Raw genomic sequence first — 14,985 nt, forward strand, 5'->3', positions numbered from 1 at the left:
TAACACATATGAGATGTGTTTAACACAGCAATTGGTGGGTAGAATGCATGACCTATGAATGTGACCTGTGAGCATTCTTACCGTTAGCCTTCAGTCACTATCTCATACTGATATGAGGCTTTCAGCTGAAAGCTTTATTCTCTCAGAACTCATTATCAATCCCAGAGTGAGTACTTTTATCAAAATAAGCCCTGCGCACCCACTTATGTTTACTGTATAGTCAGATTTTATTTATGTGCTCACCAGGGGCTCAATAGTGAAAATGTTACTCAAGAAGAGCATGCTGTTTGCCTGAACCAGCCTCCTCTGATTCTCAAAGGTGCGGGAGAGAATGGAAAGTTGTTCTCGGAGGGAAGGATCAATAATGCACTCTTCAAGAAGCTCATCGGTCTCATTCTTTTCCTTTTTGCTCAGATCATCACAGACCCTAAAGAAAAGACAGGAAATGAGATTTCTTTTGGTGTTCCCATGAAGAACACTGTAAAGGGCTCCCCTCCAGTCCATCCTCCTGAAAGTGGTCTCGCCCATCACCCTTAGGTGGTCCCTTTGTGCTGTAAGTCTGTAACATACGAGCTGAGTGAACTTGGACTTTAACCTCTCAAGAGCATCAGTTTGCTCAACTTTAGTCACTTCTTTCAACAAGCCCTCCTGGGCTTCCTGTTCTACTCAATGCTCATTTGCTTACTACTGAGGCTTTATGTATATTTAGACAAATACTTTCTTTCAGATAATTATGTTTCCCAGGCTGCTTTTTAAATATGTAATATCTACCATGCCTCTCACACTAGAAAAACAATTTTGTTTCTTTTCAAACTTACTTAGCTTTAATTCTTTCTTAGCTGTTAGTTACCTAGAGAACAGAATCTGGAACCAGCAAGGACTAGGCTGGGATACTGATTCTGCTATCATTTACTAGCTCTATGACTTTGGAGGTTCCTGAATTCTTAACAGCCTCAGCGTCTTCACCTATACAACAGAGATAATAGGAGCTCCCCCATCATAAAGATGTGTTGAGGATAAAATGTGATCAAGGACCTGACAGTTCCTGGGACAGAGCAGGTACTCAACGAATATTGTTTTCTCTCCGGGTCAGTCATGGGCAACTACCAAGCTCTCAAGCTTATAAAATGCTCAAACCACACCTAAAGACACCTCCTTTTTTCTCTCCTTCTAGTTCTTAATATCCATCGTTATAAGTCAGAAAAGCAGCCTTCCCCAACCCTTTCCTCACTGTCCTCACCAAAGCTGTGTTCACATTACTCCTAGTACCTGTTACTTCATCTGCACTTTGAAGACTGGATTTTATCTCCTCCCAGGACATAGGACCATTTTCCCAGCATTTTGCTGATATTGCCAATGGTGACAGACAATTTATTCAGCTAACTGAGTGCTCAGTAAGAACTCTGGGTCACTGAATTCCTGTCCCAGCTCCAACTATTTTCTAAATGACTTCATGCAGACTCTATGTTCAGCAATGCCAAACAGCTCTTTTTTTTTTTCCCCAAAGATTTATTCATTTATTTGACAGAGAGAGACACAGTGAAAGAGGGAACACAAGCAGGGGGAGTGGGAGAGGGAGAAGCAGACTCCCTGCTGAGCAGGGAGCCCGATGTGGGGCTCGATCCAAGGACCCTGGGATCAAGACCTGAGCGGAAGGCAGACCCTTAACGACTGAGCCACCCAGGCGCCCCCAAACAGCTTTTTTTAATGACTTGGCATTCAGGGCCCTTTGGTCACAGAGGATGAAGAAGTCAAAGAAATGGGTTCAATGTGTTCTGTGTCCCAGGAAGAAAGCACCCTGTGCTTCCTTTTCACCGCTAGCTGGAAAGCAGTGTCCAAGGTAACAGAGCAGCCGTCCTTCTACACTGCTGCGCAGAGCGGGACAAATAAAGAGAAGTCAGTCCACAGAAAGAAAGGAAACCATTTAACTCCTGTGAGTGGAATTTATGATACCTACCTTTGGGAATATATCCTGAAGAAACAATCACGGATATAAACAATGACACAGCCAGAAAGATGTTCATCAGAGTGCTTGCAATAATACTAACAAATGTGGGTAAATTTGACGGGAGAGATTAAAGGATTATTTAAACAAATAATGGGAATCATAAGCATTCCATTTCTTTAGGGGGTTAATGGGAATGCGGTGTGGAAATAAAAAGTCTTATATGGACCAAGGATGATACACTGCATGAACTAATGAGTATGATTGATTCAAACCTTACAAAAGAAAACAAAAGAGAATGAAACAAAAATTCCCAAATGCTCTTCTCCCACACTGCTGGGACTCATGAATCACTCACAGCCACATAATGCAAAGGGGGTCATGATGCACTGTATGTCTTCCTCTTTGCCCTCTGATTAGACAACTGGAGCCATGGCTGAGAGTCTAAGAAGGGAACATGAAACACCTTGACCCGAGCTGACTCCAACAAGGGTTCCTATAAACCTCAGTCTATTGCTGGGCAATCTTGTCCTGCTGCTATTCATGGTCTCCTGCATTCAGAGGTGCTTCTGTTTTACAGATAAGGAAACCTTTCATCAGAGAGCAGAACAACACACTAGCCCTCTCTCTCAGTAACCCATTTTACAAATGGTCTGGTAGCCACTTTCAGGCATCAAGTCCAGCCTGTGGATTATAATGAATGGGAAAGCCTTGTGTCTCAGGTACAGTAGCATTAGACCAGTAATGCTCCCTTATATTGAGGTGCTAGAGACCCTGCTCCTTTGCAGCACCCCCAAGAAGTGTAACTGGATGCTGAGCAGATTAAAAACTCAGAGTTTGGGCCTTCAAGAAATACTCTCAGGACCACACTTGGCATGGAAAAGATGAAGTCATCCATCTTCAAATGGACCATGTGACCCTGGACACTGAGCAACTCTGTGATGACTATTATAAAGTGAAGACTAGGTCTGCCTTCCTGTTTCCAAGTACCATCCAAGTCTTCAGATTCTTGTATCACCCTGGGGAAGAGAAGGGACTCCCAAACACAACTAAGATTAAATTTATTATTAGCCAGGTGTCAGGCTCAAAGCCCAATTAAAACTGATCTATCTAGAGAAAATGTCACTTCCTGCACCTGAATGTTGTGGAATAAATCCATGCTGACAACTTTGTGGGGGTTCCATTGAGGATTCTAGGAATTCTTGTATAGAACAAATCTAGAATTGGAGCCAAATGCTATTAAAACAATGGCCCATGACCTTCATGGAGAAATGGGAGCAAAAATCCTCAAAAGCTCATGCCATGTCTCTGAATATAATAAACTGTGGTAAGAATGAGTATGAAAGAATCTTGTAGGATGTTTTATAATCCCTCAGGACAAGGGGGAAGAAATAGGGAGAGATGAATGCACCTTCTTTTTCTGAAGAGATCAATTTCTCTGCAAGTCCCCCCAAAAAATCAACAAAGAGAAAGACCCAAAAGATAATTTTTTAGAGGTCCCTATATCTCATTCTGAAGGTTTTAAAAAATGAAAAAACAAAAACAAAACTTAAGGCCCAGAACTTCTTCCTAGGGGAAGTGACATCTTCATTATTAGAGTCTAGAGCCTGGGATTAGCCCAAGGACCTCAAATATGGACATATGTCCTAAGGTTTGTACCAACATGTTTTGGTTTGATAGGTAAAGAGTAAGTCATCCTTCTTGGAATGGAAATAATAAACTGCCAGAAAGGAATAGGGTTTCCTGTTCCTGATTAAGGCTGGAATTCCTCCACAGAGAGAAGAGATATCCAAGTCTTGACTCAGGTCACATCATCAGGATGCGGGAGGACAGGGGTGCCTGGGTGGCTCAGTCAGTTAAGTGTCTGACTCTTGGTTTCAGCTCAGATCATGATCTCAGGGTCCTGAGATTGAGTCCCACATCAGGGACTCTGAGCTCAGCGAGGAGTTGGCTTGAGACTCTCTCGCCCTCTCCCTGTGCCCCTCCCCCTGCACTTGATTTCTTAAATAAATAAATAAATCTTTTAAAAAAAGATGCTGGAGGACAGAAACCTCAATGACTAGAATAGGGTCTTGAGGGTACCCATTAAAGTGAATAGCATTTTCAATGCGACCATTGAGCAACTTTCAGCTTCTGTAAGATGAATGCCTTAGGACAAGCTTTAAGCCATATTATAACTGGACAGCAATGGGCAGACTCTTGAGTCTCACCTAAAAATCTACACTGAAGTTTTAAATCTTGGGTCCTTGGGGAGCTACAAAGGGAAACTTTATTCTCTCAAAGAGTGCATGAGCCCATTTAGAACAGATCCTCTCTGTTCCAAGTTGAGGACCAAACTAAATGTTCAGTAAAAGGCAAACCTCTCTGTATTTGTCTTGCTTTTTGAGAGAATGGGCATTCCATGGCTAGTTATGTCCAGTACAAGAATTCATGATGAGTAACACAAACTTCAATTTAAAAAATACATTGAAAAATGAAAGTTATGGCATGGTTGGGGATATAACAAGGAACAAGAGAAGCATAAAACAGAAAAGACAACCCGGCCAAATAAGAAATTGGGCATAAATGGCCTATTTCCCCTCTAACTCTATTTCCCCTCTTACCCTGGCCATCTGGCCCTAGGAAAGGTGGAGTTTGGAAAAGGTAAAGAGCAGCATATTCAATAACCTCTTCACTTAGATCAACCAATCCAGTTTGGAGAAACATGAATTGTGTTGTCATGTGTCACTCAAAGTGAAAATGGAAGTATTCTTATTTAGTCATCTAAACCCACTTTTCAAGTTCATTGTTTAATGGAGGGGCAAGATCCTAGATGATCAAAGTAGGCTTTCAATCACGATTATGAAAATGCCATTCCATATTATTCCCTTGCTACAAAAAAAAAATTGCTATAGGAACTAATAGAGCAAGAAAGACAGCAAAAGAAAGACAACATAAGAGAAAAGGAAGAATAAGGCCCAGGATAATATGAAAGAGATAAAAGGGTATGAGTATCGGGGGAGGTAAAGTAGAGGAATAAAAGAAAGAAATGTCTATCCAGGCATCGTTGAAATTGTATTCGCTATCCCTGGAACCTCTGATAATAATTGGTTTAAGTTTTTCTTGAGTTTCACTGTTGAAATTAGCTTCCTTAAACACTTTTTGGACATTGGTGTGGCATCAGTCATGTGTTATACATATGGTCAAATGCACATAGTTGAAGGTAAAGCTAGCTTTCCTTCTGATGGTGTGTAACCATTCTCTCCAAAAGATGATGCCCACAGGACAAGCAGGATATTGAAACACTGTGTTTACTGGAGTTTCCCTTGTTTGTACCTGCTCTCCCATTTTATCTTTAAGCATGCTTGGGCCATTCTGATTGTTGGGACACTCATGAATGGGGGAATCAGGACAGATGAAGCAGTGGATGAGCAGTTTCCTCTTGCCTTTTTGAACTACTGGTATTTCTATGCTATGAGGCAAACTGAAGTTTTTAGGCAGGAAAGGCTTTTCTTTTCTCACTTTTTAAAGATGGCACAGTGGCAATCCAGTGATTAAATCTCATTGTCTGAGTGATAAAGCCTCTGGTCCACTGTGTCCTGCCATTGTCACGGCTCCTTCTGATTCAATTAGGGACAGAACACTGGGAGATTTCTGCCTGGTTTCTGTGGACCTAAGACTTTTATTTTTATCACATACTAACTTGGTTTTAAACAAAGCTTTGAAGCTTCCCAGGGTTAATCTTTAATGAAAATGGAGAGGCAAATAAAAAATGCTGAAATAAATTCTAATGAAAGCAGCGGAAGTGCTAATTCAGGGAGGGTGGAAGGAGATAAAAATGGAAATGGACTTTAAAAGAGGCAGGGATAGATTCAGTAAAAAGAAATATTTAAAATTTAACAGTGATGAGGTTAGTTAAAAGAGTTTGGTTTGCCACTTTATTTTCTCCACTGCCTGAAGTATTCTAAAAAGCAGAAGATTAAAGATACCAACAAGAAATCATTATTAAATTATATGGTTAGCAGGGATTGAACAAGGCTACTAAAGCTGAGAATATAAAAGCCATTATACCTAAGCCCTTCTTTTCCCTCATTCTTCATATTTTCTGGAAATATTTTCTCACTGAAAAAAAAATCCACACTGATCCCAATCCAAAGGAGATTATTTTTAGAAACTATGAAATCTGACCAATCTGATTAGGGTTATGAAACAAAATACAGTCCTGTACGTTAGTTTTGAGAGGCTAATCAAAAACGATATATTTGGTCTTTAAAATCCAGGAGTTTAGCTATTAATAAATTATAACCAGGTTAAGATTAACTGGGGATGGACAACATTGTGTTCCACATAGCTCAATTCAAGTTCTTTAAATGAAAAAAAGGAGCATCATACACCAGAACCAAGTTATAAAAATCTGACCTTGTTTGAGTTGGTTAAAAACTTACCACAAAAGTCACAGATTTTTTCATAATAACTGAGCTTTGAGTTCCCCCAAATTACAGCATATTGGTGATTTTTCTTACAAACCTATACTTTTCTCTGTCTTCCTCTTCCTGGGTAGCAAATATCTTCCACTGGAAATGGGCAATGATGTTACTGCGGTTGTGAATAGTTACAGTTCGTTGATTGGACAGAGATATGTAGGTTTTCTCAATGATCAAGGAATTCCTGTCCAGCCTTATATTCATGTCTATGGCAGCTCCATACAGAGATAAAAAGACTTTTTCACCTAGAAATTAACAAAGTACAAACACACTTTGAGATTTATTCTAGAATGACTACTAGGCTATCTTTTCCCCAAGGTGAAGTTATAGCACAAGCATTAGACATTTCATTCTCCTCCCCCCCATCAATCCAGAGATCAGACATGATCAGAAAACTTAAATATTATGTTTGATATAGTTATGGAGAATCAAACTATCTTACTTTGGTCACTGTAAAAATCACATAAAATATGAATTGTGTTGCCTTTTCTTCTTTGTAATTTTTTTAAAGATTTTATTTATTTATTCGAGAGAGAGACACACACAGAGATAGAGAGCACAGGGAGAAGCAGAGGGAGAGGGACAAGCACATTCTGCACTGAGTGCGGAGCCCAGTGTGGGGCTCCACCTCAGTACCCTGAGATCATGACCTGAGCCAAAACGAAGAGTCAGACACTTAACCGACTGAGCCACCCAGGTGCCCCTTCTTTGTAATATTTTTAAGTCCTACAGCCTGGCCATGAGGGCCCAAGAGTTCTAGAATTATAACTGTATGCCTCCTCTTTATTCCAGGCATGAGCTGGCATTCTGATTCTTAAAGTAACTGTACCAAGTATATCTAAGACGAGCTGCTCAGCATGCAAGGATCTAAGTCCAATCAAAGGGGATCAAAAAGAAAGAATTAATAACTTCATTAGTTAAAAAAAAAACAACCACAAAACACACAACTATTTAAAAGGAATCACTTCCTTCAACAGCAATTAAAACAAAAATCACACACACACACACACACACACACACACATCTTACGTAGTAGTTACATAGGAAGAAAACAAAATAGAAAGACAAAAGCTATGTGTAAATTTTTTAAATTTTAATGTTTAGAACACCTTTATTCAGCATAGTAATTTAAGTTCCTGATTTCATTCAAGATGCACCAATTCCCTTGATTCTACGTAAAACATGAGGCCCCTTGGGCTTCCAAGGAGACACGAACATATAAACTATGTTCTACCTGATTTCTGCAATGTCACAGCTGGTGCCTCACTCTGACATCAAAGTAGAAAAAGGAAATACTTAACTACAAGGAACATCCTGTGGATCTGTGCTGCTGTAATTTTAATCAGAACCCAGAAAGCATAAGCACTTGTGCCTTATTTTTTAGCAAACATTTCTGCTCCACTCACCATTGTATTAACCAAGCAGGCACTTAGTAAACTAATAATGCTTTCTACAGCTCAAACATCCTTTATGCTCCATCACTTTAAACAGAGAAAAACTTTCCCCAAAATTTAAAGAAAAAGTATCTAGGCATTTGACTCTAAAATTTTAAACTTTTATGTAAAAATGTATAAAGTAAAATTTTCCCAAATACTACAAAAGCATACACTGTGAAAATAAAATGTCTTCTCCCCTTCACTCAATCCTAGGCCAGCCTTTCAAAGGTAAAAGCTGTTAATATTTTCATGTACTCCCTTCCTAAATAAAGGTATGTACTCTTTCAACTTTTAAACTTTCTGATGAGCTAAATTTAATAATATGATAAGTGAGAAATCATTGTTGTTCTGATTTGCATAGTCTTAGTTATGGATGATGTTGAACATCTTTTCATAGACTAAAGAACTTTAAAGACTTTTTTCTGTGAGATGCCTATTATAGCCTTGTTCATTTTCCTTTTGAGAAATTTACCTTTTGCTTATTGATTTGTGAGACTTTTTTGAGATTAAAAAATTAGCTCTTTGTCATTTATGTTGCAATTTTTTCCTCCATTAGATATTTGAACTTCTCTATGCCTTTTTTTTTTTTTCTGAATAAGTCTCTTTTCTCTTAGTCCTTATGTAGTCTAATTCTTTTCTTTATGGCTTTTAAAAATAAGTTTATAGGGACATCTGGGTGGCTCAGCCAGTTAAGCGCCTGCCTTCGGCTCAGGTCATGATCCCAGGGTCATGGGATCGAGTCCCTCTTCGGGCTCCTTGCTCAGTGGGGAGCCTGCTTCTCCATCTGCCTGCCACTCCCGCTGCTTGTGCTTTCTCTCTCTCTCTCTCTAATAAATAAATAAAATCTTTAAAAAATAAAAAAATTAAAAATCAGTTTATATTTTTTTAAATTACATTTTTAACCTCAACTTCCATCTTCCGTTTAAAAGTAGCTCCTTTCTTAAAGAAACTAAGTCGACCATAAATAGGTCTGGCTCAATATACTATTTAAAATGAGACATAGGTAATTTTCTTTTTTTAGCAATGATAAGGTAGGTTAAGTTAACAGACTTTCCTGTTAAAATAACTTTAAAATCTGGACATAATATGAACAAGCATCTTCTTAAAGTCACTTCAGAGCCATCGTGACGGTAAGGAACTATCAGACCAAAATTAAAGGAAAATAGGACCAAAGAGATCAGTGAGCATGGAAGAAAGTTTTGACCCAAGGATATGGTACTCTTGGCAATGCTGAGCTATCATTCCTGTGCAGGCAGGAGGGATGGCAATCAAAACCCTAAGTCTACAGAAAGGGGGACTTAAAACAAACAAACAAAAAGACTTTCTCCACAACAAGCTTATCCTCAAAGGACTGCACCCTCAAGATGAGTTTGAATTAGAAGAAGACTAGCCCTAATTCAGAGTTAAATATTATGCTGGAATGGCCTATGATTGGAGAGAACTTCAGTCCTTGGATTTGGTGATCATGGACTGCTTTCACTCTCAGAAACCTAGCAGGAGCAACTCACTTCTCTTTGGAGAAAAGTACTTATATTCAAAGTTTCAAATTCTTCAATATTTTTAAAAATACACATCCAAACATAACCAGGCATGCCAAGAAACAAAACTCCATTTGTTTGAACCAGCAGATATAAGAAAAACAGAAACAGATTAACAAAGAATTATATAATAGAATCATCACATATAGATTGTAAACCAACTATGTCTAAAGAAACAAAGGATGACCTTGAAACTATATCCAAGGAGTTGGAAATTAAACAAAGATCTAGAAAATTTGGAAAAGAGCCATACTAGGCTCTTACAGAAATAAAATAAAATCACCTAAATTTTTAAATCCTACAAATAAGATTAATAAAAGAATTTTAATAATTTTATAAAAAGATTAGTGAAATGGAACATGGTTCAGAAAACACAAAAGGCAATATGAAGAAATAAAAATATATGAAAAATGAACAATGAATGACTAAAATCCTAGGCAGATGGAGTGAGAAGGTATTAAGTGTTTAACTGGAAACTTAGAAGGAAAGGAAAGATATAATGAAGCAAAGACAATATTTCAAGAGCTGATGGTTAAGAGTTTTCTAGGATTGACTGAAATCATCAGTTTACAATTCAAAAAGCCCAAATGAATGTCAAGTGGAGAAACTAATACATGAATATATTATAGTGAAACTAAAGAAAATCAAAGACAAAGAGAAAGTCCTAAAAGCAGTCAGAGGAAAAGACATATTATCTTCAAAGGACCCATGGTTAGAATTACAGCTAACTATTCAACCAAAGCAATGGAAACTAAAAAAAAAAAAAAAAATGGAACGGCTTCTTCACTGTGATGAAGGGGGAAACAATGTCAACCATGAATTTATAGTTTTTTAGACTTTTTTTGTTTGTCTACAAACATCTTTGTTTTGTCTTCATTTTTAAGGATATTTTCAATAGGTAAAGGATTGTAAATTAGCATTATTTTTCTTGCAGCACTTGAATAATATCACATTACTGTCTTACGGTTTCCATAATTTCAGCTGAAAATTTTGTCATCAGCATTATTGTCTGCCACTTAAGTAAAGTGTCTTTTTTTTTCTTCTGACTCCTTTTATGACATTCTTTTTGCTTTAGTTTCCAGCAGTATTTGAACTAACAAGGGTTTGCTGAGCTTTGTGAACCGTGAATTATTGTCATTATCCTTTGGGAACTGATAGAATTAAAACATAGTATAAAGTCTCAGTAATTAAGCCAGCATTAAAAGATTGATGGAATTGAATAAAAAGTCAAAAGAGGCCCAAATACATGCTAGAATTTATTATATTATAAAGGCAGCATCTCAAATCATTGGCATAACAATAAGCTTTGTAAAAAAAATAAAATAAAAAGCACTACTGGGACAACTTGGTAGCCATATGGAGAAACATAACTCCCATCTAACAATAGAATAAATGCCAAATGAATAAAATATTTAAGTGTTCAATATGAAACCATGAAAGTAGAACAATACACAGGAAAACTTCTTTGTAACTTTTGAGGGGAAAGTTTTCTAACTATGTCTCAAAATCCAGATTCCTCTAAAAAAATATTAAGAAATGTGATTACATAAAAATGAAAAAAGAAATTTTGGGGTGGCTGGGTGGTTCAGTCAGTTAAGTGTCCGACTCTTGATCTCAGCTCAGGTCTTGGTCTCAGGGTTGTGAGTTCAGGCCCCGCATTGGGCTCCATGCTGGGCATGGAAACTACTTAAAAAAAAAAAGAAAAGAAAAAAGAAATTTTGCATGCTGCAAAAATATAAGTAAAAACAAAAGAAAAAGTGGCCAAAATATTTGCAACTCATATCTGAGACAAGGGAATTAAATCCCCAAATATGTAAGTAAGTCTTAGAAATCAATAAGACAATCCAGTACAAGAACATGATAGAGTTGTAAGAAAAGAAATATATAGGCCCCCTATCTATGTTAAAAGATGCTCAACTTCTCTCATAATAAAAGTGACACAACTAAAGATGTATTTATATACCATTCCCCCAAATACATTGCGTAGAACAAAAGTTTGAGAACATAATCTCTTGCCAAGACTGTGGGGGAGAAGGCCCTCTTATACATTGCCATGGGAATGCAAAATGGTACCATTTTTCCTCACTCATGGAGTGAGTTTGGTGACACAGATTAAAATATCTATCAAGCTTACAAAACAACTTACCCTCTGGCCCACTTCTAGGAATTTATCCTGTAGATGAGTTAGAACAAGATCAACAGAGTAGAAAAAGCCAAAGTACCCATTAAGAGAAGACTGGCTAAATAATCTGTGTTACACCTAAAAGTGGAATGCCATGCAGGTATAAAAGTACAGGGTTATATGGAAAGATCTCCAGGATATATGATTAAGTGGAAAAAGTAAGGTTTAGAACAATTCACATAGTATGCTATTTTTATGTAAGGAGGGAAAATAAGAATATGCATTCATGTTTGCATCTATGTGCATAAAAACACCAGAATAAAATAAGAGCTGGGTGGGGTGAATAAGGCAAAGTAGAAATGACACCTTTCAATGTATACTTTTAAGATACTGTTTTAATTTTTGAATACATGAACACATTACTCATCCAAAACTTTAACATAAGAAAGGATTATAGGGTCTTCAGGCAACATTGTAAAGCTGCCAGATAGCACTAGTAATGAGAGAAATATAAAACGAAATACCATCTCATAACCATCAGATTAACAAAAATCAAACAGTTTGGCAATGCTGTTTTGGAACTATATGGTAAGGATGTGGAAAAACAAGAATTTCCATATAGTGCTGATGAAAATACAAATTGGTACAACCACTTGACTAACCAATTTAGTTTCCAGTAAAGCTCAATATACACTTGCCCTATAACTCTGCAATTGCACTTCTTAAAATCTCATACAGCTGCACAAGACATATACAGAGATACTCATTGTGGTATTGTTTCTAATAGCAGAATACTAGGAAGAACCTCCTAATATTCAATAGGAGAATAGATTATAGCATGTTCACATGCCGGAGTGTGTTGCATTAGTTAAAATGAATCAGAGCTATATGGGTCTATGTGTTTAGATATTTAAAATGAAATGTTGAATGAAAAAGTCAAGTTGGGAAATGGTATATACAGTATGATACCATTTATGTCAAGTTTAAAACTACTCAAGCAGGGTGCTCAGTCAGTTAAGTGGCCGACTCTTGGTTTCAGCTTAGGTCACGATTTCACGGTCATGAGATCGAGCCTCGAGTACGGCCCCACACTCAGCGTGGAGTCTGCTTATCCCTCTCCCTCTCTCTCTACTCTTCTCCCCAGGCCCTCGCTCATGCTCTCTTCCTCAAATAAAATCTTTAAAAAAAAAAACTACTTGAGTACTACAATAACATGATTTATGGGTAGATAAATATGTAAAAAAATGAACCCAATACAGCTCCTCTGAGGACCAAGCCGTGGGAATTAGATCAGGATAAGTAATGAGATGACTTCAAATCTGTAATCAGTTTAGTTATCCGTAAAATAAAACATCTGAAAGAAACGTGTATAGCAAATTGTTGAGATGTATTAAATATAATCGTGGTTGATTATATTATTTCTGTGCTTCTGTGGCTATTTGAAGTATTTCATTGTCTGAAAGTCTAATGAAGGAAAAAGATCCAAGGGCTTAGTTCATATAAATCTCAGGGTCAGAGGGACTAAAGTCATCAATTTGAGTTGCTCACTGCAAAACTGTTCCTTCCAGAAATACAGCAAAAGCCACTACACTCTTTTTGAAAACCATCTGATACTGATTTTTTTTTCAATCCATCTTCCAAAAATCATCAGATCCACTAAGTAAAGGAAGCAATAGCTCTTGTCTCCACAGCTTTAGGGACTTGCTTTATACACCCACTCTCATGAAGACAACCTTAGAAAGGGCTCCCAACCCCTAGCTACTTAGAAAACTGGTAGGATGAAGGGATGTTATGCCTGCCAGAACAGACAAGTTTGCTGTTCCCAGCACTGGCATTTTTGGGTCTGCTTGGAAGGCCTGTTCCCACTCGCCTTCTGATTTGGTTTCTGGGGTTCAATGTTACGATCCCTGTAGATGAAGTTAGCCACTGTCATTTATAATGTCCTGGTAAAAAGACGTTTTGTGGAAGTCTCATTAGCTTTTGTTAGTTTTGCTACTATGAATCAAGCAAAAAAAAATATGAACAAAACTAAGTTTACAAAAAAAAAAGTGAAGCTAGCTATATACACAATACATTTTATACTGTGGTTTCGGTACTTTCAGACAACAGAGGGCAATAAATAAAATGTATGAGTGGAGCCACAGATTCTCTAGGAACTAGCAAGTTGGTGGGAAGAGTGTTCTCATCTCTTGGTCACCAGCAGGGTCAAATTCACCATGCAAGTGAATTGCTGAATCAAACTTCTTCAGAAGTGCTCTTTCTTTGAAGGGTTCAGGAAACAACTTCCGAGACTTGCTTGGCTGAGCTTACCCAGCACATCAGTGGCAATGTCAAAGTCAGTATTCTCCATCTACACGGAAGGCGGTGTAGGATTACAGAAAGTATGCTGGCCTCAGAGATGCCAAAAACCTGGGTTCAAGTTCCAGCTTTACATAGGTGTATAGTCATTTAATGTCTCTGGGCCTCAGTTTACTCATCTCTAAAATAAAAGGTTTTACATAAATGCAGAGAACAATCTGCTGGTTCCAAGAGGTAAGGGGGGAGTGAGGTGAAGGGTATTAAGAGGTACAAACTTCCAGTTATAAAATCAGTCACAGGAAGGAAAAGTACAGCAGAGGGAATATAGTCAATGATACCACAATAATTTTCTATGGTGACAGATGGCAACTACACTTGAGCATTTTGTAATGTATATAAATGCCAAATCATTATGTTGTATACCTGAAACTAATATAACACTGTATGTCAACTATACATCAGAAGTTTTTCTAAAAGAAAATAAAATAATGGAGTTAAGAGATGTCCTCTAATGGCCTTTTAAATATGAACATCTAATGACTCGAATTTTCTCCTGCTATGTAATTTACAGAAACCTCATTTCAACCTCCTAAACAATCCTTGACCATCCGTGTATCCAAACTTCTGCTATTCCCTATCTTAAGCTATGGAAGAAGAAATGAAGAAAAGGAAACTTGGTCAAGGAATGTTTCCATTGCCTCTGAAGCCATGTTAAAACATTTACTCTTTTACCATAACTATGTTTTGCTAGGTTTTCTAATTATAACAGCACACACTTATAATTAATCATAATAATCGCACCATTGAAACAAAGCTTATGCAGGTAAGTCTGCACAGGTATATTCAGATACATATTATTTAGTAGTTTCAACTGTAAGATAACATATTGCACTTGATCTTAGCCAAAACCACTCAATTACTTACTATGTTCTATTTTGGTATTCCTTTATTGGCCTTTAGGAGAAAAAAAAGAACTTCTTTATGATTTATTAGAATACAATATATAACTGACTATAAAGCTGTCCTGTGAAGTACTATATTATGATTACTTGTATCTTTAATAATAATACCTCATGATGCCTTTGGGGAAAAAGAGCCTATTTGCCAACCTCTGACTCCTGAATTGAAATATCTCCTCTTCAGTAAGAGACATAATACTTTAAAAATGCTGAGTAAGAGCAAC

General features: G+C 37.4%; 1 protein-coding gene across 1 annotated transcript in view; it reads right to left on the minus strand.

The window, feature by feature from the left end:
• Positions 1-14,985, minus strand: part of HYDIN (HYDIN axonemal central pair apparatus protein) — a 364,500-nt gene that overhangs the window by 245,082 nt on the left and 104,433 nt on the right. The window contains exons 9-10 of the mRNA XM_081806373.1: positions 6,452-6,653; positions 244-427 (exon numbers count right to left, since the gene is read on the minus strand). Of these exons, the coding sequence (XP_081662499.1) occupies positions 244-427; positions 6,452-6,653 (386 nt within the window). The remainder of the gene's footprint in view (positions 1-243; positions 428-6,451; positions 6,654-14,985) is intronic.

This window comes from Leptonychotes weddellii, chromosome 16, assembly GCF_054177405.1.
Source record: "Leptonychotes weddellii isolate Sample4059 chromosome 16, ASM5417740v2, whole genome shotgun sequence".
Classification (NCBI taxonomy): Eukaryota; Metazoa; Chordata; class Mammalia; order Carnivora; family Phocidae; genus Leptonychotes; species Leptonychotes weddellii.